General features: G+C 36.0%; 1 protein-coding gene and 1 long non-coding RNA gene across 25 annotated transcripts; one reads left to right on the forward strand and one right to left on the reverse strand.

Moving 5' to 3' along the window:
* The first annotated feature begins 1,101 nt into the window (after positions 1 to 1,101).
* LOC108180164 (uncharacterized) lies at positions 1,102 to 24,601 on the forward strand. Of its 24 annotated transcripts, none has more exons than XM_087295754.1 (7): positions 1,102 to 1,163; positions 9,539 to 9,641; positions 14,965 to 15,043; positions 15,145 to 15,266; positions 16,148 to 16,396; positions 16,482 to 16,655; positions 24,389 to 24,601. In XM_087295754.1, exons 3-7 carry the CDS (start codon positions 14,985 to 14,987, stop codon positions 24,442 to 24,444), a joined length of 660 nt encoding a protein of 219 aa, XP_087151880.1. In that variant the 5' UTR covers positions 1,102 to 1,163; positions 9,539 to 9,641; positions 14,965 to 14,984; the 3' UTR covers positions 24,445 to 24,601. The 24 variants fall into 24 exon arrangements, with proteins under 24 accessions (XP_087151880.1, XP_087151879.1, XP_087151887.1 ...); XM_087295753.1 differs by having other exon boundaries at positions 9,542 to 9,641; XM_087295761.1 differs by having other exon boundaries at positions 15,181 to 15,266; positions 24,389 to 24,527.
* LOC147832568 (uncharacterized) lies at positions 11,785 to 14,841 on the reverse strand. Its single transcript, XR_015516799.1, has 3 exons — positions 13,613 to 14,841; positions 13,217 to 13,578; positions 11,785 to 12,529 (listed from the first exon to the last, which is right to left on the reverse strand). It is a non-coding gene; the product is annotated as an uncharacterized LOC147832568 (long non-coding RNA).
* Positions 24,602 to 25,237: the final 636 nt, after the last annotated feature.

A 25,237-nucleotide genomic window follows, 5' to 3' on the forward strand; every position in this document is an offset into this window, starting at 1 on the left:
ATCTTTTCATTGGCTTGTCAAAATTCAAAATTTAATCAATAAAACATAGGCTGTAGTATCTATTTTCATGCTACTAATTCTTATATCATCGCTGCTAAGTACTATTAAGTACTATTCATTAACTACGTATGGTTATTTATCAGGTAGTACCATTCATTCATTTCAAAGGTTGCCACAGTGGAATGAACTGCCATCTATTCTAGCATATGTTTTGCGCATCAGATGCCCTTCCAGCTGCAACCCAGTACTGGAAAACAGCCATATGTGCTCACTCACTCACTCATAAACTATGGCCAATTTAGTTTGCTAGTACCATTTTAAAACTTAAAACTAAGTATAACACTAGTTCTTATTATTGGGTACTAACACTGATTCCTTAGATAGTATCTGTTCAATAGATAATATCATGTGGCTCGAATAGCTGAATTTAAAATAGCTGAATTTAATAACTATTGGTATCTAATAATACACAACACACTCTCTGATTGATAAATGAATCTATCTATTGAATAGTTATACGTCTAGTATTCTAATAAATGATAAATAGTGTCTGATTGCATAAGAATAGGCAGGCCAACATAAAAATATATTATTTAGACGTTTTCCCAGAGATGGGTTGCAGCTGGAAGGGCAGCCGCTGCATAAAAATGTGCTGGATAAGTTATCGGTTCATTCAGCTGTGGTGACCCCGTATTAATAAAGGGAATAAGCTGAAAAGAAAATTAATGAAAGAATATTTAGACTTTAAAGCAGCTTGCCATAGGCAGTATCCCAATATTAAGACAAGTTTATATGTTTTATATAAGAGAACAGTTCAGGTCCTCAAATAGGCTGTAGCCTACTACAGTTTAGTTAATAAGTAATAAGCTATAAATATTGCTAAATTAGAGATCAAATGTAAAAATTGTAATAAAACACGACTAGACGTTGACAGTACGTTTAACAACTCTTAAATACACAGTAAAAAGCTGGACCAAATGCCTCCACTAGTAGCTTACCAGAGCAATGGTGTAGTGACTGTTTTCACCAGCGGATGGCGCTGCGAGATACACTGATTTCTGGCTCTAGCACCATTTAACCCTGAAGAACTGATTTGAACCTGAACGACCTGAAGGAGAGCCGTCTGCTGTTGCTGTGGGTTAACCAAACATGTCGGTTTCAAGGTAATCACTTTATTAACCATTTATGTTAAACAGATTAGTACATTAGGTCTATTGTTTGTTTGTATAACGAGGGCTGAAGAACATTTGGCAGGATTAAAACGGAATAACGTTATTTTACCATAACGTTGTTTGCTGGCAAGAGCACACACTTGCATAATGTAAACAAATAATAAGTATTCATCTACGAAATAACTGCAGTTACATTTGCATACATGATTTATGCTCAAAACAGCCTTAAATTGTAAGAATAGGTATGTTTGGAAATAGTAGACATTTTTACATCAATATAATAACCCTAATACTTGCATAAATATTAATTTATTAATTTTTCTTTGGCTTAGTCCCTTATTTATCATGGGTCAGCACAGCAGAATGAACCGGCATCCAGCACAGATTTAAGCAGCAGATGCCCTTTCAGCCGCAACCCACTACTAGTAAACACCCACACACTCTTACGTTCACATATGCACTCAAACACTATGGCCAATTTTAGTTTTTACCCAATTTACCTATAATTGCAAGTCTTTGGACTGCGGGGGAAACTAAAGCACCCAGAGGAAACCCACGGCAACACGACAGTACCTGCAAACTTCACATAGAAATGCCAACTGGCCCTGCCAAGACTTGAACCAGCAATCTTCTTGCTGAGAGGCGACAGTTCTAACCACTGAGCAACCATGCTGCCCTTGCATTAAAATTAAATTTTTTTAAATAAAGTTACTTACAATTTGTGAAAGCTAAAATGATAAACACATTTAATGTAGTAACCATGCTTTTGGCATATTGAGTTTTACTGCAAATGACATGATTAAGCTATGATCAGAGTAGCAAAATCATGGTTAATTTGTTTTCAATTGCTATAAAGCCGTTTTATTTTTTGGGGAGGGTGATGGGGTTATTTGTAGTAAAATTATGGTTAGTTTACTTAAAGACAATTCTACCGTTTTGTTCTGTTTGCTGTTTATTTTAGTCATTATTTACCCTTTTTCATTACAAAAACATTCATTAAATCATTAACATAAAAAACATAATCTTAAAAACAAAAACAGAGATTCCAGTGATATTATGATCATTGGCTTTGGTAATATCTCACATATCAATTCAGAAATATGTTTAATCATTTAATCATTTTATTATAAGTAAAACAATAAAAACTCAAAAATCATCCTAAACTGATGCATGGCCCTAATGGTTGTTTGTGTTTTAGTGGCACAGATTGCCAGCACATTCCCTCCTGCAGTGAATGTGTGGCGGTGCGGGTCTGTCCTCCTACTCTCTCATTACACTTGCATCACACTGATTCACATGCTCTGTGTCACTCCCACATGGGTGCATGTGTTTGCATTGCCCCCAACCCTCTCTTTCTCCATCAGGATCAAAATCACTGCTAATTAGCACGTAGATGTTTGCTTTACTGGATTAGACAGCATGTGGGTTATTCGCATTTATTTGTATCGTGCTTTTCAGGATACATATAATTTCAAAGCAGCGTTACAGAAAAAAAATTGTGAACATGCTTTACAATTAAGAGTAATTTGGTTATTGTGTCATGATGATTGAACATGATGATTGTAATTAAAGCAATGATTACGTTCTGTGATCAAGATTACAATGTAAGGACAATAAATTTGAGGTGTCCTAAGTTTATTTAGAGTTGGCGTCATATCACAGGTGTTCAGCTCATCTGAAATCTTCATAACAGTGGAGGCTAAATCCAAATTGAGAGTCTAATCTTTGGTTACCTCAGGGTGGATATCTCAAGGTTGAAACAGAAAGCAAATGGAGAAAGAGCTGCCTTTCATAACATTTCAGGAAAGTACAAACATTTAGGGCCCTATCATAGACCCGGCGCAGTGTAGCGCAAGACACGGCGCAATAGTCTTTTTAGACCAAAACTAACCCGGTCTAAACTCCGCAGAGTTGCGCCTCTCTTACGCACTGCTTAATACGCATTAGAGAGCAATAGGCAAATATCTTTACATATGAAAAAAATTGAATATTAAGGATACATATAGGATATAATAAGAATATATAGGATATAAATATAAAGGATTAAAATATTACAAAACATATTATTTTCTAGCCTACATAAATATGAAAAATCACTGCTTTTATGTCTTCTTCATCTCGGGAGGCTTTTTCAGTTCATTCATAACACGTTTGCTTTTGTATAATGTTATCATTATTAGCAGTATTATTTTATATATCCATATTCATATTTGTTTTTTTAAAAAAAAGCTTAGATTTGACCACTTGTCAGGTTTAACTCAGTATTTTGACCACACTTGGTCATTATTGTTCATTTATTCGTTTGCTAGAAATTAGAACTGAATTTAGAAATAGTTTTGAAACAAATCTTTGCGCTTAACAAACGAAATTAATTATTTATAGACTAATTGATGTCTGTGTGTAAAAGTTTTCCTATCCAAGAGCGAATGTGAAAGTGATCCATTATCTCTCATTCTCACGCAGTAGATGCTCTGTTTAACAGTTTTCTGTTAAAAAACTGTCAACTGTTAGCTTGTGAAATGCTCATTTTTTACACTTAGACTTACTTTGCGTCCTGTAAATAGCGAATGCGCTTATGGCGCGACGCAGCTGGGTCTTAAAGGGAATGGGAGATGAGACTCTAATTGGTTTATTCTCAAAACACACCTATAACTAATTAAGAAAATAAACTCAACCCTTTTAGCCCATGCGCCGCGGCGCAAAGCGCATTTTCCCGTCCGTAAATTAGCAAAAATGCGCTCTGACACGCCCTGAAAGCGTTTGCGCCCTGCGTTTTGCGCTCAGCGCATGGACCGTCAAAATAGAGCCCTTAATGATGTGACTGTAGTAGGGAGTTGTGAAATACAATATTTGCAATATTCTGATCACTTTTCCAACAAAAGTGGCTTTATGAAGTGGTCAAAATTGTTTCAATGTTTCCTGATGCTCTTTTGGGTTTGTCATCTATTGTTTTTTATCTCATCAGGTATTCAAAATTTCACTTTGTGAGTCATTTTTTTAAAGAAATTGTTGCGGTTGCTGTAGCTACTACAGTAAATCATAATGACAGGAACGGAAATGAACTGATTCAGGTGTGCCTTCAAACTGAAACACCAGAAAACGTGCAATAGGCTATGATAAAGGCGTGAATTCTACAGTTTTGCAACCTTATAGAGATTCACAGATTATTCAAATTATGTGGTTTATTGTTGCACAAACGTGTGAGCATATTAGTGACTTTTCCACATGCAACATTGTCTATTGTAACCATTAATGATGATACTGCAGTTTACAAACTAGAGTGGCACCACCCGTATTTTGGAGCCATAGTATCATGTTATCGTGCAACCCTACAACCCAGTACTGGCAAACACTTGTACATGCTCACATTCACACACACATACACTACGGACAATTTAGTTAATCTATGTCGACTATAGCGCATGTCTTTGGGCTGTGGGGGAAGCAAGAGCACCTGGAAAAAAACAGGGAGTACATGCAAACTCAGAAACACCATCTGGTCCAGCTGGGACTCGAAGCAGCGTCGTTCTTGCTGTGAGGTGACAGTGCTAACAACTGAGCCACCGCGCCATCCCTCTATTTTATTTACATTATATTTTCCATATATTTCTGTCCAAGATGTTGGAATTTCAGAGAAGACAATAACTGTTGATCCACTATTGTCTTCTACACACTCTGTTAACTTTGATCATTTTGACATTTAGCCTCATTTTGATGTAAACATATAAAAATAGCAGTGAAAATGAACCCCATGTGTTGTAATTACCAAGCGGCATCATATTTAAAGTTTGCAAGTGCGGATGTTGGTTGATGGAGCAGTCATTTGAAGTTGTGTGTGTGTTGGTTGTGTATTGATGCTTTGAGTAGGCAGTTTATGACATAAAAGAATGGGAAAGGATGAAGGTGGTCATCATCACCACCCACAGCCACACAAAACAAATGCCTTTTCAGTCTCTTTCAGCTGAACTCAATAGTTTTGCTTTTCTCTTTCTTTTTACTGGAATATAAACTATTCCTTTGTAAGGCTCCCAAAATGCTGTAGTCTGGGAGACATTAAATCTTTGTGATTGAGATCTGCAAACAGACTTCCAGTGGAGTGCAGCAGGTCTGAGATCAGTGCTTCTCAATATGCTCTCAGACGTTTGGACCCAGCCAACAATGATCTGGACACACAGAGTGCCGTAGACGGTAACATTAAACCAGGACCCCCAGCACTTTTGAAGGAGATAGAGAGAGGATGAGTAATGTTTGGCTCGTCCCATCAGAGCATGTCTTTTCATGGGTCTGTGCCAAGCTGAGCTTAATACTGTCTTAATAGACAAACGATTGTCTCTGAGCTTCTTACATAAGCTAAGGTTTAACCTCTGAATCAAATGCTTCAAGACTAAAAAAAAATAGTCTATCTAAAAAGAAAGAAATAATCAGTCAATAATTAATAATGATAGAAATAAAATGTCATGTATTTAAAAAAAGACAGCCTAACTTTTGATATATGATCATTTTAAATGACCATGTAGATCACTTTCAGTTGTGTAGCTGTGGTCAAAATCAATCTGTCACCTAATAATTGCTCAGTGCCATATTCATAAACATTTACATTTTATTTATTTATTTATTTTATTCATTTTGTAACTGTACAGTAAGGTCTCGTTTGCTACCATTGTTTTGCTTGCATAAACTAAAGGTGGGGGCGGCACGGTGGCTGAGTGGTTAGCACTGTCGCCTCACATCACGAAGGTCACTAGTTCGAGTTTCGGCTGGGTTCTGTGTGGAGTTTGCATGTTCTACCATGTGTTCGTGTGGGTTTCCTCCGGGTTCTCCAATTTCCTCCACAGTCCAAAGATATGCGGTATAAGTGAATTGAATTAAGTAAATTGGCCATAGTGTATGATCATGTGTGAGTTTGAGTGTGTATGGGTGTTTCCAAGTACTGGGTTGCAGCTGGAAATGCATCCGCTGCAAAAAACATATGCTGAAATAGTTGGCGTTTCATTCCGCTGTGGCGACCCCTGATAAATAAGGGACTAAGCTGAAGAAAAATGAACAACTAAATGAACTAACAGTGAAAATTAATTATCACATAATTTATTAAAGTTTGTTATTGTTAATAAAAATGGAAACACAGGGATGCAGTGGGTAGTGCTATCGCCTTGCAGCAAGAAGGTCACTAGTTCAGTTGGCATTTATGTGTGGAGTTTGCATGTTCTCCCCATGTTGGCGTGGGTTTCCTCTGAGTTTCCCCCCACAAGTTCAAAGGCATGCACTATAGGTGAATTGGATAAGCTAAATTGTCTGTAGTGTATGTGTGTATGTCCTGGTCTTCCAGGTTTGCGGTTGAGTGTTGGGCTAACAACCCACCTTGTAAAAATGAGATGTCACGAAACATCAACATCGTGAAGTTGATAAAAATCAACTTCGATATAAACGGTCCTGGCAGTAAGTTAGTAAGTAATGTTAATTAAAATGCAATAGGTTATGTTGACAAATCTAGTTCTGTTTAATAATGATGTATTGGTACTGTATAATGTATTCATCTAACATTAATCATGACTAAATACATGGAAGGCCATGGAATTTTTTCCATGAAAGAAAAGGATTGTGATAAATATCAAAATCAACAGTAAAGTTAATTATGCACTGTGCATTAACTGAAACTACTTATTGATCTTATAATATCTACAAGTTTTAGATTTAATTATTTTTTATTTTTTTGTTAAATTTTAAGTCATTGACAATCATTGAAATGAAGCAAAACTAAATATTTATCTAGAAACAGTTACTGTCTTTCCCATGAGTATTTCCTATCTAAGATCACTTTATCTGATACACTTCCAAGACTGGACTTCCCCATCACACACTGTATATTGTACTATATTGCCATATTATCTTTCGCTCCTAAACAGTAACCAGCCCTGAGGTCTGTGGTTTGTCTTTTGTGGACAGCTGATTCATACAGCAAGTGTTTGTGCATCCGGATCATGTGTCTTTATTATACACACACAATCCTATCAGATGTGAGAGGTGATTAAGATCGCCCTCATGTCCTGTGGCATATACAGCATATAAAGCGGATACGTGATATGAGAGGACGCGGGCCGTGCTTGATATTCTGTCATCTCAGTGCAGAAGATAAACAGAGCGCGGTTTGTGACATTATCAAAACTGCAGGACAAAGGGGACGTGAGGTAAACTGAAGAAATACCTGTCGAATTCAGCCATCTAGCTACATCACCAACAATGCCTTGTTTTTAGGGTCATATAATATTGTTTATATGATTTATCTAGTGGATTATAAAAACACACTAAATTAATCAAAATAGTCTGTTGTTTCAGAAAATGTACATTTTAAATAAATGCTGTGCTTTTTTCATCTTTCTTTTTATTAAACAATCATGAAAATGAATTTATCATAGTTTATTTATTCAGTTTATTGATTTTTGTGTGTCCTAATGCCTCTTTATATTGATGGGGACTTTATACTGCTCAATTAGTGGTGTCTTTTGGATGAGACGTTAAACTAAGGTCCTGACTCTCTGTGATCATTAAAAATCCCAGGATGTCTTTCGAAAAAGAGTAAGGGTTTAACTCTGGCCAAATTAACCCACTGGCATCTGTCCATCATGGCCTCCTAACCATCCCCATATCATAATTGGCCTCATCACTTTGTCTCCTCTCCACCAATCAGCAGGTTAAGGGCTGAAAATAAAATCAGAAAACAAAATTGGAGCGATGTGCACATGGTTTGCAAGCGGTGCACAACAGACGCGTGCACACATTTTCTAGCCACACCTAGTTGAAAACATCTGAACTTTTCCAAATGCCGTAAGTGCACCGTGAGCACACCACGATTCATGCAAGTAGAACTAACTAATCTGCTTCACACTTTGTATGGAATATACAAATTTCAGTAATAGCGGCAGACTAATCACCTGAGACAAACACAGAACATCCAAACACTGAAGCGCTTTTGACTTTTTTTTCTATAAATTTGCATCGGAGCTGCAGCAATAGCTTGTCCCTTTGTCATCCTCTGAGAAGACGCTTGATGGATGCCTAGTTACAAGAGACACCAGGGAAGCGCAAGCACAAAGCTCATTGTAAATGGTCATGGAAACCACGCACTCGCACTTGTCACTTTAGGTCAGAATAACAATACACACAAAAAATGTTCCGTATAGCAGCAGTGAAGAGATTTTAAATAAAAAAGCATGTAAGGATGTCGCCAGAGTTGCTTTTTGGTTTCTTTTCTCATTCATCACAGCCAATTACACCCCCATCTGAAAGATTTTTTTTGTCATAGGGGTAATGTAGTTATTCAGCTCCAGCAGTATGTATTTGAATAATTAATTATGGTAAGTTTCTTTACTTGAAAGCTCAAATTTGATTACCATCATTTGTTTTGTTTACAGAGTTTGAGGTTTACTGTATCATTATTATTTATACCTTGTTGATCTATCTTTACCGTTGCACACACGTTGTAACATCTTATTTGTCAAGTTTAAGAGTCTCTTTACCACTTATGTCTATTTTATTATAAAGAGATCAGATATTTTCTTTAAATATTTTTGTTTTTGACTAATAAAACTATTTGCCTTGGTAATGTTAGTAAATGGCGAGGCAGTGGCGCAGTATGTAGTGCTGTCGCCTCACAGCAAGAAGGTCGCTGGGTCGCTGGTTCGAACCTCGGCTCAGTTGGCGTTTCTGTGTGGAGTTTGCATGTTCTCCCTGCCTTCACGTGGGTTTCCTCCGGGTGCTCCGGTTTGCCCCACAGTCCAAAGACATGCAGTACAGGTGAATTGGGTGGGCTAAATTGTCCGTAGTGTATGAGTGTGTATGAGATGGGTTGCGGCTGGAAGGGCATCCGCTGCGTAAAAACTTGCTGGATAAGTTGGCGGTTCATTCCGCTGAAGCGACCCCGGATTAATAAAGGGACTAAGCCGACAAGAAAATGAATAAATGAATGTTAGTAAATAAAAATAAAGTGGTTAAAATCCTAATATTCGTAAATGTAGTATGAAAAATAGTCAGTAATTATAGATATTAAATGATATGGAACATGATATTGTTCTTTTTTTTTTTTTTTTTTTTTTTTTTTTGCAATATTGCCCAGCCCCAAGCTTGTGTGTGTAATGTAATGTGTATTTATTTAGCGCATTTATTGTGTATGGCCATATACCCAAAGCACTTCAGAACCATAAGGTAAAACCATGTAAAAACAAGGAAGAGACATACTAGTTTACTTGTTCCAGAAACATTAATAATGCTTACTGACCTCATTAACAGTATTGATATCACTATGTGTTTTTAAAGCTGCATTTTGTAAGGCTTACTCTGTTTTTCTCATCTTTCCTTTCTTTTATCTAAAGCAGCAGATTCAATTGTCAGCTTCATCTCCATGGCAACACATTTTGGTCAGGATCAAGAAAGGGCATCTGAGTTCATGATTTTTACAGATCACGGTTCGTAATGGTAAGCAACTTTTGCTAATTATAAGTTATCTCAAAAATATTATAGCTCTAATTTACTTTAATTTTCTCTCAGTAAGTGTACATCATTTAGCATCACCATGTGTTAAATTATGTTAGAAACATGCTAGAGATATGCTAATTCATGTTAGCAAACTGTTGAATTATGCTACCGTAGCATTGTTCTATACACAATAGCAGCATGCAAATTTCATGCTATAAATGTGCTGAAACATCCTAAACAGCAGTAACTAAAGCAGGTTAGCCATGTGTTAAAAGGTTAATGTTAGTTAGCTGTGCTAGCAGCAATCAAGACATGCCTGAGACATGCTTATAATGTGCTAGAACATGTTAGCCATTTGTTAAAATACACTACCAGTGTTAATCATAATAGAAACATATGAACAGCATACACATTCACATTCAGCTATCTTCAAATGAATATTTTTTCTGTACATATTATTGGAATTATTGAATGTGTTGAAGTGCTTAAATGTGTGACATTTAACCGTGTGTTCAATTGCCCCTGCTCAGTCCTACAAACTCAGAATTTACAGAAATGTTTGAAAGAAAGTTTTGAAGCCACATTTGAATACCGTGCAGGCGATGTGTTTAGACTTAAACAAAACAAAACTCTCTTTCCCTTTGCACAGATTCTTAAAACAGCTAATGGTGCAAACCAGTGCTTTTATCACCTAAACAAGTGTTTCACTCCATTTCCTGTGCTATCCAATGCAGAATATTTTCATTCCTATTTTTCCCACACTGGGAAATGAACTGTGCCGAAACATTCAAACACTATGAACACTCCTGTTGGCTGTGGGTTTACGAGGGCAGAAGTTTGGCAGGAGTTTTTGTCTGGGTTTGGGTCAGCAGTGGAGGTCCCTCTGGGATTTTAGAAGGGGAGTGAAGACCAAATATGCCCGGCCCTGTTTGTCCTTCTGTCAGTGGGGAGTAAAAATACTGCAGCTACGTGCTGCTCGCCAAGCCTCCTTCTCCAGTGCAGCATGTCCCTCAATCCTCTGGGAGACGCTTTGTGTGGCAGGACGTACCATCTGCACTTTATAGGGCACAGCATGGGCATGAACATGGATGAAGACAAAGCTAAATAAATCTACAGTACAATTAAACTAAACAGTTTGAAAACAGTTTACAGATAATACAATTAATTTTAACACATGTAAATGAAGGGTAAAATCCTTTTTATTTTTATTTTTCATTGTTGGTCCCACTTTATATTAAGTGGCCTTAACTAATATGTACTTACATAGAAATTAATTGTTTGTTACAATGTACTTATTGTGTAAGTACACGTATTTACTGTGTACTTATGCTTGATTAAATACATGTATGTAATTATATCTGTAATTAACTTTTGTAATTAAATTGTAAATACACTGTTGATCATCCCTTACACCTTAACCCACCCTCAAACCTACCCATGCCACCAAACCTGTCCATAATCCAACCTCTACCCCAACTCAAAAGCACCACAAGTGTTCTCAAATACATTATAAACCCAGTAAGTACATTGTATTTATTTTTTGATGTAAGTACATAGTAGTTAAGGACACTTAATATAAAGTGGGACCAAAAGTATTAAAGCTAATTTTAATATTCTATTTTATTTAATACTTTTTAAAATGTATAACTTTTTTCTATCTTAAAAAAACATATAACCCCAAATAAAATTCTAAATTGTACTATAATCAATAATACTTTCAATAATTGCACTAAATTATGATAATTTTTATAGAATACAAAATATAAATTGTATTTATTTTGGTTTTAGTTTAATTTATACAGAATTATATTTTGTTTACTTTTGGATTAATAATTAATTTGTTTAAAATTTGTGAATTTTAAAATAAATATGAAGAGTTTATGCATAGTATAATAGACAGGCCACAATACAAAATGTATTTATGTTAAGTTTATACATTTTACTGAATTAAAGTATTATTTTTTTAAATGAATTATTTCATTTAAAATAAATAGGAAGAAAATTGGCAGAATAATTTCAGGATCAGATGAAAAATATTATAAATTAAATGTTTTTTCTATAATTTTTTAAAATAATAATAATAATAATTATTATTATTACCATTGATATATAACTTAAATGAATATATACTACTTTTAAATGACAGACCACAATATACAAAATATAAATAGCTTGTTTCCACGTGCTTCGCTGCACGTTTTTAGAAAGACTTTAAATGCAAACATATTTGCAGTGGATGCGTTGGTGTTCTGTGCGTCCAGCTGGTCTTCGTTCTTATCTTGATAAACAGCGTAGCGTTCTTTCAGGTCTGTGTGAGGGTGAAGAGTGATCTATGGCTCCATATGAAAACCTGGCTTTGCCTACGTGAGGTCTGAGGCTCATCGCTGTCCAACAGAGACTGCGAGATAAAGCAGATGTGGAGATAACAGACACACTGCTGACAAGACTGAGCTCAGCTGAAACACACAGGCTGCTTAGATGCTTAATCACTGTTGCTTTAGCTAAATATCAGATGCTCGCATTCATTTTATATTCACATAATACTTTTATGTACAATTCACACTATAACAAATAACTACTCTAAGACTTTTAGCCTAATAAAATAACTAATTAGCTGCTTGTTGATTGTTAGTAAGGTAGTTGAGTGATCGTTTATAGAATTAGGGATGTAAAATAAGACAATTCTTTATAAGTGCTATTAAACAGTTAATATCTTAATAATAGGCAGGTAATAAGCCAGTAATAAAAGGTTTATTGTTCATGAATAAATAAAGTAATAACAAAACGGTTTTTAATTAATTGGTTTAACTGGAACTAATTCACACTCACCAGACACTTTGATTGGTACACCTGTCCAACTGCTCTTTAACACAAAGCCAATCACATGGCTGCAACTCAATGCATTTAGGCATGTAGACATGATCAAGATGATCTGCTGCAGTTCAAACCAAGTCTCAGAAGGGGGAAGAAAGCGGATTCAAGTGACTTTGTATGTGGCATAGTTGTTGGTGCCTGACAGGCTGGTCTGAGTATTTCAGAAACTGCTGATCTATTGGCATTTTCACACACAACCATATCCAGGGTTTACAGAAAAAAAGAAAATATGGGATGAGCGGCAGATCTGTGGGTGTAAATGCATTCAGCTATATCAGAGGAGAATGCTTTGAGCTGATGGAAAGGCAACAGTATCTCAAATAACCACTCGTTACAACCGAGATATGCAGAGGAGCATCTCTGAATGCACAACACGTTGAACCTTGAGGCAGTTTAGTTACAGCAGCAGGAGACCACACTGAATGGTATTCTTGTCAGCTAGTAACAGGAAAATGAGGCTACAATTTGGCCAAAATTGGACAATAGGAGATTGGAACAACATTGCCTGGTTTGATAAGTCTTAATTTCTGCTGTGACATTCGGATGGTAGGGTCAGAATTTGGCATCAACAACATGAAAGCATGGATCCATCCTGCCTTGTATCAACAGTTCAAGCAGCTGGTGGTGGTGTAATGGTGTGGGGGATATTTTCTTTTGCACACCGTGGGCCCATTAGTACCAAATGATCATCATGTCAACACCTCAGCCTACCTGAATATTGTTGCTGACCATGTCCATCCCTTTATGACCACAGTGTACCCATCTTCTGATGCCTACTTCCAACAGGATAACGTGCCATGTCATAAGGCCCGAATCATCTCAAACTGATTTCTTGAATATGCCAATGAGTTCATTGTACTCAAATGACCTCCACAGGCAACATATCTCAATCCAATAGAGCACCTTTGGAATGTGAATGGGAGATTCACGATTAAAATTTGGTCTTGGAAGCGCAAGCATGCTTGATGTGAAACAACCAGTGAGGTTCATTTATCAGCACAGGCTCATTAGGAAAATGTGCCTTGTACATTTTTGTGAAATATGTGCTCACTGGTACATATGGCTGCATTTCATCTGTAAATTGAATATTACAATACCATGGCTGTTTACCTCCGTATGGATGGCATCAATGGTTTGCTCAGTAGCTTGCCACGAACATCACTAGCCTTGGTAGGTGGCTGACGAAGGACGGTTCCAGAAACGAGGAAAAACAAAATACAAAAAGGTGGATTTTTGGGAAATGGCATGAGAAAACAGTGATGTGTTTGAGATTGTCAAAAATGTACCTCTAGTGGATTTGTGAAAACAAAAAACTGCAAGAAAACATTGTTCAGGGTACATATTTCTCAGTTCTCAAAAATGTTGTCCTGGGCACATATTTCCAATGAGCTTGGGTTGTTTTTGAAATAGTTTTTTTGTTTTCACATTGCCACTTATTTCTTCAAGTTCTATCAAGCATTTGAATGGGATTTAAAGTTTTGTTGATTTGGAAATTATTTGAGGTGTTTGTTCAACAGTGTAGGAAAATCTAAAGATTGTCAAACTTCAGTTTATGCACCGCAATCTTTGCTAATACGACCCAAAACTTCAAAGAGTCATGTTTTTCATACGTGCAAGACCACTAGAACTACTGGTCCAGCTCCATGTTTGATATTGGGGATGGTATTCTTTTGCTCATCAGCCATACTACAGCTTATTCATGGGTCCAAAAACTTCAGTTTGGTCACATCAATCCATAAAACATTCTTCCAGGACTTTCCAAATGAAATTTAGCATATTCAAGCAGTGCTTGTCTGCTGGTCTTTTACTCAATAGCTGGATTTAACTGTCCCGCCTAAAGTGAGCATACTAGTGTGTACCTGGGTCAGTCATGTTTCCAAAATAACTTCCAAAACCTTCGTCTGGTCTTCTTTTGGGCCCCTGGGGAGTTTTTTTAGTCTGCCAAATACCCTGGGGGGAGGCTTTGAGGTGGGGTGAAAACAAAGGTAGAGTTTGCCTGAGTCAGGGAAAGAGTGTATTCCCTTAATGATATTGGAGGTGAGGTGAGGTGAGTAAATGATGAAAGAAATGTCATTTTTGGGTGATCTATCACTTTAATATTATCTGCAAGTACAGTTGTTTTTTCACAGCATGAGTAAGAGTTGTTATTTATTTTATACGAGTGTTTACACAGGAGTGTGAAAGCACAGCAGCAAAAAATGGCTCATTTTAACCTCAGGGTCAGAGAGTGGGTGGTAAATCGTCATGCAAACTAAATTATGAAACTTGTTGTTGAATGAAACATTGACTAACAGCATTAGAGGAACTCAAAAAATAAGCAATTTACAAAAAAATACAGTCGAAAGCTGCCTGGGGCAGTGGACTTTCCTCAAACAGTACAGTATATTTCATTCTTCCACCCTCGTCCCTTATTTCATGGCTGTTTTTTTGTGTGCTTAACTCCACACAGTTCAGCCTCACCACCCCTGAATGCACAGATACTTTGGCATGGCTGGGCAGAAAGCCCTAAAAAGACCAACAGCAAAGAGGTCTGGATCTCAGTAATACACACACACATAGTATAGCACAAATCAAAGATCTCTTGCAATCTGAGAATGTGCTGTTGTCTGCTGTTCTCCATGTTACACAGGGACACAGAAAAAGGCATTATTGTCTCGTTTTCCAGAGCTCGGCTCATAGAAAACAAGGACGGCAGCCACTGGACACCTGGGAGCAGTAATGAAAACTATGAAAAGCAGCCAAGAGATGCAGGTCAGGAGGCTGGTGGCTCTAATGAGTATCAGTGATTACATTATACAGCACAGCTCAGCTGAGGGTGGTCCAGCTGTGGTGGGCATTCAGATTCAGCAGAGTCTTAAAGAAAGAGAGACATTTCTGTCATCGTGTATTCAAACTCACGTTTTTCCATACTCAAGAATTTTTCTTGGATATTCTCAGATGTAATCAATGAGATATGAGAATTTCTGTCTCTTAACTGAAAGTCTAGTTATATAAAATGCTGATGTTTTAAAGTATTTAAATAAAAAAAAATGTTCAACCTGAATCTGAAAGATAAGATCAGATATAATTTCCTATTCACATTGTGATAAAATAGTTTTTGTACATGTTCAAAGATCAAACTAGTGAACTGGATGTCTATTAATTCCCTTTTGCATGCACTCATTAAAGTGGGCATCTATAATTTTTGCTGTGTTCAGTAATTTTTATGCTCTCCGATATTTATTTGACTGTGAATCAATGGCCCTTGATAAATTGTGTCAAGGTGGACAAATTTATGTAAAATCTAATTAAAGAGCTTGAGGGAGCCGTGGGTACATTACTCTGCCTAGAAAAAAATATATAGTATTTTAATAGATTTATATAAGGTTTGGTCAGTACAGAATGGAGCTTTCAGTCCAAATTAAAAAAAACAAATTACAAACAAATTATAATACTTTTTCTTCTCCGTTGTGTTTTCAGCACTCCGTTGTGAGCTCAGTGGAATGTTTTTTGATTGGTAATAATAATATTTAGTCACTAGTACATCTAGTCTTGTGGTTAAAAGCTTGGACTTGTCAAACAACTGCACTCATAACCACCCAGGTTTGATTATATTGCCATTTTTTTGTATCTGCTCATCCATTCATTTCCAGCCACTAATCCAGGGCCTTGTTGTGGGAGCAGCAGTCTTAGGAGGAAACCCTATACACTTTCTCCAGGAAAATCACAAGGTGTTTCCATGCAAGCCGAGAGATATATTCCCTCCAGTGTGTCTTGGGTCTTGGGACTTCAACTGGCTTCTCTTGATGTGGAGACTCAGCTGCTCTACTTCGACTTTCCTGAAGGTGATAGACCTCCTCATCTTATCTCTATGGGTTTGCCCTGTCACTTTACAAAAGAAGGTAATTTTTGGCCACTTGTATCCAAAATCTTGTCTAATCTGTCATGACCCAAAGCTCATCTATCCATTGACAACCACTTTTCCAGGGCGATTGCATGGATCAGCAAGGAACCCCAGACTTACTTTCCAGACACTTTCACCAGCTTCTACGGGGGATCCCAAGGCATTCCCAGGCAAACAGAGAGACATGGTTCTTCCATCATGTCCTGGGTCTTCCAGGGGCCTCCTCCCATTGAGAAAAGCCAAGAACACATGGCCAGGTAGGCATCTAAGAAGGTTCAGTTTCTTTTTGACCACAACAGTACATCGACCACTGTATTAATCCATTGGTCAATTTTACCAACCATACTTCCCTAACTTGTTAATAGACTTCACCTGTGGTAAAAGCAATCCTACAACCTGAAGTGACACAAGATGTGAAGAGTCAGGGTTGAGGAATTGCCTGGTGATTGGGTGCACAATCTCAGCTTGCATACCACCCATTAAAGTGCTCCTGTTTTGTCCATTAAAAATAAACTAGACACTTGCAACTGATGCATCTCATGTGAAACAGCATTTAAACATTGAGACTCTTGGGCTGCATTTACACTGCAGATCTTGATGGTCAATTTCGATTTTTTTTACTGTATCCGATTTTTTTGATGACCTGCTTACATCTTCTTTTAAAAGTCACTCGTATCCTATTGTCTGCATTTACACAGCACACAGCAATGACGCAATGACCAGGAATAAAAAAAGAGTCGGCGCTGAATAAAAGCTGATAATAAAAGAGTGCTCTTTTCTCCGTTCCTGTATTTAATGTGTTCACAGGGTTTCATTTTTTAAAATTATTTTTGACAAGTTGTTGTTTTACTATGGTTTATGACAGAAAAGTTCTGATTTGGCCACCGTCTTTTAATCTACAACTTTTTAAACCAGTAGGCATCTTAACATATTGTCCATGGCTTGATTTATGCACGTAATGTATGCCATAGTTTTATAATAGTTTATGTTAGTTATGTGGTGGATGTGGTGGATTTCTCTCTCTCTCTCTCTTTCTCTTTCTCTCTCTCTCTCTCTCTCTCTCTCTCTTTCTCTCTCTTTCTCTCTCTCTCTCTCTCTCTCTCTTGTTAATATGCTTACCTGTGCTATATGACAGTATATAAGTGTATTTAATCCTCATGTTTGAGATTTAAGGTTTGGGACTCTGCTGAAGTCTGTTCTGAAATGAAAGCATCTGACTTGACGTCATTCGCTATGATTTATAATGATTCAATTCAATTCAGCTTTATTTGTATAGCGCTTTTACACTTTAGATTGGGGGGGGGGGGGGGGGGGGGGGTTGTTGTAATGAAGAGCTGTGTTGTCGCGCGCGTACTGTAAAGCGGGGGAGAGGGGTGGTGGTTGAGCACGCGTACTCAAGACCAGTGTTGTCGTGCGCCTACTGAAGGGCGGGACGGAGGGTGTGTCGCGTCACAGGGGCACTTTTGATCATTTTGGAAGGGCACTTTCTATCCAAGACTAAAAAGGGCATGTGTACTGCACAGGTTGAGCCCTATGTGTGCACGTGCCTGAGCGAGACAGAAGGTTGGTTCGAGATAAACAGGAGCTAGATTATTTAGAGCTTTATATATAATATTATAATATTATAAATTCAATACAAAACTTAACAGGCAGCCAGTGTAAGGAGGATAAAATTGGGGTGATATGATCATATTTTCTAGACCTGGTAAGAACTCTGGCTGCTGCATTTTGTACTAATTGAAGTTTGTTAATAGAGGATGCTGGGGAGCCAGCAAATAGAGCATTACAGTAATCCAGCCTAGAAGTCATAATCAATCAATGATGCGTGACTCGCATTGACAGGTGAAAATCCGATCTACCTGCTTACACTGCAGACACGAGAGCACAGATTCGAATTATAACGGATAAATTTCCACATATGAACAAGTCCTGAATCTGTTTTGAGTAAATCATAATCCATGTGTTTTTTTTCTCGCTTACACGTACTGTACATGGGCCATATCCGATCTGTGCCACATGGGAGAAAAAAATCGGAATTGAGTCACTTAAACCATGCAGTGTAAATGTGGCCTTATATGTCAAAACAGACCTTTAGACTGTCCAGAGCTAAACTGATGATCAATTTCAGCAACAGTGTTAAACCTGTTGGCCATATTGAGATTTTTCACATTATTCTGCACTTTCATGTGTTTGTCTTTCTTGGACAGCCAGCCTTTTTGAGGCATTGTACAACCTGCTGTTGAAGGTCTCATTAGAACAACTCACCTTATTGCAAAGTCAATAAAAACTGTTCAATTGTATTTCTCAAATAATTAAGAAAAGTACCCCAGATGCAGATTACCATGATGAACTAGAGGATCTGAAAGTGTTCTCTGATTTTTATCAGTGCTCTTTTTCAAATATCTAATTTATTTTTTAAGCATATTTATTGCTGTTTGTTGTGTATCTTCAAAATGACCAAGCAATGACCTCAAAATGTAGGAATCAAGGTTATCTGCAACACCTCTTACATTTTTGGCCTACAAGTTGATGTGGTTGTGCCAAGAAGACTTTAAAGTCAGTTGTGACCAAAGCAACAGTGAATCCCACTGGCGTTCATTGAATAGAAAAAAAAATAAATCTAAGACTTTATTATAAAAATATTTGTCCAACATTTTTTCCAATGAAGGCTCATTTCCGCTGGCAGCACAGTGGCAGAACACACGTGCTTCATGGTGCACAAACATCACGCACGTCTTATTTTTGTTCTTTTTATATTTGGAAGGAAGTATTTCTGCTTCCTGGGAATGAGGTGCCTTTTTCCACTGTTCCAGACTCGGTTTCATTTACTCAAACCTAAAGCTGTGTATATTTTAAGAGCCACTGTAAACCTGGTCTCCAATTGCCCCAAAGGGTGACCTCACACAATCTGTTCCTTTCCCATGATCTGACTCCCCCCTGCTTCGTTTTGCTCAGATTCCTGATTTTGCCATACCAGATCTCTGTGGCAGATTTTCCTGGAAAGTTTACTCGGGTGGTTTTGTATCCTGAGAGCTGTTTTTCTCGTACAAGAGATTGGACATACTGTACTATATAATGTGGTCATGTGCCGGGACTAAAGTGATTAGTATTCATATTCTGAAATTCCTTTGATGTGTTTGTGAAATGATATCAAGAAGCTGGTGTTAATATGGAGGTCATGATCTATCATTAGAGAGATTTGTTTGTACTAATCATATAGCTCTAGTGTAAGTTGAATTGATTCATTGTGCATTAAATCTATTAATTCAGGTACTGTTTTCAAAAAAAAGCAAGTAAAGTGTTAAAGTTGTATTTTTAGGTAATGTATAAATATGATTTAAAAATGTTCATGATTATGACTTTTTCATTTTATGAAGTTTTACGTTTTTTCATAATTTCTACATTTTATTCTAATAATAAAGCATATACAGTTGAAATCAGAATTATTAAACCATCTTTAATTTTTTTTCTTTTTTAAATATTTACTAAATGATGTTTAAAATTGCAAGGACATTTTCACAGTATGTCTGATAATATTTTTTCTTCTGGTTAAATTCTGCAGTTTTATTTCGGCTAGAATAAAAGCAGTTTTTATTTTTTCTAAAGCCATTTCAAAGTCAATATTATTAGCCCCTTTAAGCTATATTTTTTCGATCTTTTATTCGATTTTTCTCAAGTCTACAGAACAAACCATCATTATACAATAACTTGCCTACCCTAACCTGCCTAGTTAACCTAATTAACCTAGTTAAGCCTTTAAATGTGACTTAAAGCTATAAAAGTCTTGAAAAATATCTAGCCAAATATTATGTCAAAGATAAAAGAAATCAGTTATAAAAAATGAGTTATTAAAACTATGATGTTTAGAAATGTGTTGGAAGAAATCTTCTCTCCGTTAAACAGAAATTGGGGAAAAAATAAACAGGGGGGATAATAATTCGGGGGGTTTAATAATTCTGATTTCAACTGTATATTTTTGTTAATTTTATTTAATAATAACAGTGTGCAATGTTTTTTATGCAATAATTTTGACTTTGAAAAGCATAATTTATTATTATTTTAGAACTATGACATTAATTTTTACTTATTGCATAAAAATATTTATTTTTAAGTATTTATTAATTTTTTTTTTCAACCTTTTTTACTGGTCTTTTGTATGACAATACAAATTAAATATTGAGAGGTAAGCAGTAATGCATTGTCCATTGTTAATCCTATACCCTAACCTCTCATTCATTAACAAAACAATAATAAATTAATTAATTATTTGATTAACACCAAATTAAGAAAATTAAATACATAAGAACATAACATCAGAATAACTGGATGCAGGTGGAAAAATATTTAAAATAAGAACAATGAATTAAAAAAACTAACAAAAAAATTTTCTTCTAATAAAATGGTAAATGTTACAGGTTGTAGCAAAAGATCAAAAGAAAATCGGCACACTGCCATCTTAGCTTTTAAAAAGTCTTTAATATCTATGAGGTGTATGAAGACCATGTCGTCGGAATGTGATATTTTTGTATCTTTTTTGTATTTTTGTAAAAATGTGACTTTTTGAGAGCTAAACTGGCAGTTTTTCTTGATGTGCGCACATTTCTTTTTTTTTAAATGTTACAGGTTGAAATATTTAATAACTTAAATTAAAGTATCTTACCATTTCAATTCATAGATCATGACTTTATATCCTAAAATGCTAAACTTCTGTCCTTTAATTGACTTTATTTGACAAATTGTTATTTTGTCATATCTTTGACTTTTTTATAATGGCAGTCTAATATTTATTAATTAATATTATTATTGTATTTATTTACTTGTTTAATGTTTTTTATTTCATAATTTACACTTTTTAATGTCATTATTTGGCAAAATGATGAGATAGATCTTTAAAATTGACTAATAAATATTTTAAATATATGACTTGATAAATATTTTATTAAATGTCTAGTGATTTAAAAAAAATAAACACATGGATTTGATGTTTAGTTTGGAGTCACGTTTCTCCTGTCCACATACAGAGTTATTAATACCATTTAATTCCTGAAACACTTAACCATCTAAGAGGATTACAGAAACCACTGCGTTATCCCTTTTGCTGGGTTTTACAGCAGGAGGAATGCCTTTAATCTGGTTTCTACTTTAAAATTTACTTATGGCTACTTACTTGACAATATTCCTGGGACATTGTTGGTTTTTCTAGCAGCACGTGAGTGGCCAATCTTTTTTTAAGTCCAATCAGAAGGGTTCGGGATCATATAAAAACAACCAAAATCCTGTTTAAACTGGCTGAAGTTAGAGCTATTTTCTAGTTCATCACTAAACCCTACTTTAGAAGCTTTCATTAGATTCAATTCCTCTTAGTCTTAGCCAAGGTATTTTTATTTCAGCACAGAATGATGGCAATAAAATAATCACAAGGGGCTTGATAATCGCCTAATTAAACTGGACCACTAATTAATAAAGAAAATGTTGACTTTCATAGAAATGGGAACTACATGTATGTGTAATGACAAAAATATTATATAAAAATAAGACTCAAATCAAGACAATGGAATGTGTATGGAACGAATAGAAAAATAAAGAAAGGAAACTGTTATTTGCAACAACATATTTTTCTTTTTTAAGTAGAATACTTAATTTAGTAATATTATTTATAGTAACAATATGTAAAAAAAAGCTGGGTTGTTTGAACCTAAATTTTGTCTTATATAAACATACCATACATTTTGGAGTGTATCTTAGCTAATGCTGTAAACTGAAGTAAAAAATATAGTACAATTTTGTAACATTACTATAGAGCCCAAACTAGTAAATTAATCAATATATAGCTCTTAATTGATAAATAAAGTTATAAACACTATCGGCTCAATTTTTACGATCTAGGAGAAAAGTCTAAAGGGCATGGCACAAAAGTATTAAGGGCGCGTCCAAATCTATTTTTGCTATTTTAAGGACAGAAAAATACACGTTGCACTGCGGCGCAGGGTCTAACAGGGTTGTGCTTATTCTCTTAATGAGTTAGGGGTGTGTTTTAAGCATAACGTGCATTAAACCAATCAGAGTCTCATCTCACATTTCTCATCTCACAACTCAGTCAGTTGTGTCACGCCATGGCGCATTTGCTATTTACATGGTGACTTTGTAAGTGGAAAAACTGAATGGAAAAACCAAATTTTTTACCATCTGCGCAAGGTTAAAGAATGATCTTCCTCCATTCTTTACTTTTACTCTTTACTTTACTCCTTTACTTTCGTGGATAAGGCAACTGTGTTTGTACTCACTTCACTGAAGACACTCGTGAGCCTACATATATAATTTGACTTGTTAAGCGCAAAGATTTGTTTCAAAACCATATCTAAATTCAGTTCTAATTCCTAGCAAACGCATAAATAAATAATAATAACAAAGTGTGGTCAATAAGTGTGGTTATATCCAAACACACGTCCTATTCTTATGGCCCATATAGTTACGTATACGTCTCCAAAACCCGACAGATGGACATATCTAAACTTGTTTTTATTAAAACAAATATAAATATGCATCTAATAAATAATACTGCTAATAATAATAACGTTATAATAAAAATACAAACTGCCATGAATAATCTGAAAAAAGACGTGAAGAAGGCATAAAGGTATGTTTTATATAGTTATGTAGTAAATAATGTTTTTTTGGAACATTTAAATCCTTTAATTTTTTTTCATATGTAAAGATATTTGTGTATTTCTGTACAAAGTGTGTGTATTAAGCATAGGAACCTGCATAGAAGCATAACTAACATGCTCTGGACTTTAGACCAGCTTTTACTTGGTCAATGGTGCAGTCTATTTCAGTTTCTCTGAAAAGCAATGCACCAACAATTTGCCTTGACACACCTCCTTTATAAACCAGTACACCCTTGAGTCCACAAAGTAGCGCAAATGGATTTGATATTTAAACAACGTGGCACAAAGCATGAAAATTAGGGTTGAGCTGGTCTGAAAATAGCATTAATTGTGCCAAACACGTCTTGTGCCTATTTGCGCCGGGTGTATGTTAGGGCCCTATATGTATTGTAATAGGGTTAAAACTCACGTGATCAAGCGAAGGAGGCGAGAAACTGCAAACATTTAAAAACATTATTAAGAAAAGAAAACAAACATCAACCAAAACGTAAAGCAAATCAAAACAAGTTCCAGGCTTGGTCGACCTCCTCTGTCATCACATTTCATTTTATACTTACATATTTATATTTACTTCTACTAGCAGTGTAAATTCTAGAAAAGGAAGACAAATATCAAAGCAAACAACAAGTGAAAAAGAGCAGATGCATGTAACGTTTCTACTGTACCATGCATGTACATATGGATTAGGTAGTTGCTATATATGTGTTTGTGTGTGTGTGTATACATATATACATATATATATATATATATATATATATATATATATATATATATATATATATATATATATATATATATGGTGCGGGAAGTTTATCAAGAGAACAGTACAAAATAAAATAACAAAACAGCATGGTCACGTTAAGTCTTTTAATAACTGAATAATTAAAAATCACTCAACTAATTGCACTTAATAGAATTTTACATTTTAATCATTTTTTAAAACAGTTCAAATAATATGCAGTTAAATGTCAGTTAAGAACATCCTCCACTTTTTTTGAAGGGCTTTTATTAGAGACATAAATAAATAATTTAGTCTCCTTATCTCACTTGTTTCCAATTGACTAAACAGTCAGCATATACTTTAGGTACACCTGTCCAACTGCTCTTAGGGCAAATCTCTAATTAGCCAATCACAAGGCAGCAACTCAATGCATTTAGGCATGTAGACATGGTCAAGAAGATCTGCTGCAGTTCAAACCGAGCACAATGGGGAGGAAAGGTGATTTAAGTGACTTTGAACCTGGCATAGTTATTGGGCTAGATGGGCTGAGTATCTCAGAAACTGCTGATCTACTGGGATTTTCACGCACAATCATCTCTAGGGTTTACAGAGAATGGTCCGAAAGGAGGTCAGAGAGGAATAGCCAGGCTGGTTTGAGCTGATAGAAGAAAAGCGTCTCTGAATGCACAACACATCCAACCTTGAGGCAGATGGGCTACAGCAGCAGGAGATCACACCGGGTGCCACTCCTGTCAGCTAAAAACAGGAATCTGAGGCTACGAATTGTTCACCAAAATTTTACGATAAAAGATTGAAAAAAAAAAAAAACGTTGCCTGGTCTGATGAGTCTCAATTTCTGCTGCGTCATTCAGATGGAAGGCTCAAAATTTGGCGTCAACAACATGTAACCATGGATCCATCCTGCCTTGTATCAACAGTTCAGGCTGCTGGTGGTGGTGTAATGGTGTGGGCGGGGGATATTTTTTGACACACATTGGACTCATTAATACCAATTAGGCATCATGTCAACGCCTCAGCCTAAAAAAAAAACAAAAAAAAAACATTGAAATAATTCTAATATCCTGGTAAATTTATGCCACGAATGATTAAGGCAGTTCCGAAGGCAAAAGGGGGGTCCAACCCAGTACTAGTAAGGTTTACCTAATAAAGTGGCCAGAGAGTGTAGTCTACCTAACCCTCTTGTTTTGTTCAGCATACAGGTAATGCACTGTCATATAATTCTAGAAAAATTGACTAAACTAGCTGTGAGAAAAAAAAAGCTATGAAAGAGCAACCCCATTCTCCTCTATGACCTCCAAAGGGTCTGCTGAAACCGAGATCTAATTCCATTGCTGATAAAAACACCCCCGAGGCCTACAGTACAGTAGGTTTGCGGACTCAACAGGCGCTGTTGGCAGGTGTGTGCAGAGATGGTATTTGAGACCGGCAT

This window comes from Danio rerio, chromosome 19 (assembly GCF_052040795.2).
Source record: "Danio rerio strain M-AB ecotype USA chromosome 19, GRCz13ab, whole genome shotgun sequence".
Classification (NCBI taxonomy): domain Eukaryota; kingdom Metazoa; phylum Chordata; class Actinopteri; order Cypriniformes; family Danionidae; genus Danio; species Danio rerio.

What these genes read in the sequence shown, in the direction of transcription:
- LOC108180164 (XM_087295752.1), top strand. Translation starts at nt 14,985, where the DNA reads ATGCACAGATACTTTGGCATGGCTGGGCAGAAAGCCCTAAAAAGACCA. An exon ending in AAAAGACCAACAGCAAAGAG is followed by an intron (nt 15,044 to 15,144) that starts GTCTGGATCTCA and finishes CATGTTACACAG; the next exon opens with GGACACAGAAAAAGGCATTA. An exon ending in AAAGCAGCCAAGAGATGCAG is followed by an intron (nt 15,267 to 16,147) that starts GTCAGGAGGCTG and finishes ATTCATTTCCAG; the next exon opens with CCACTAATCCAGGGCCTTGT.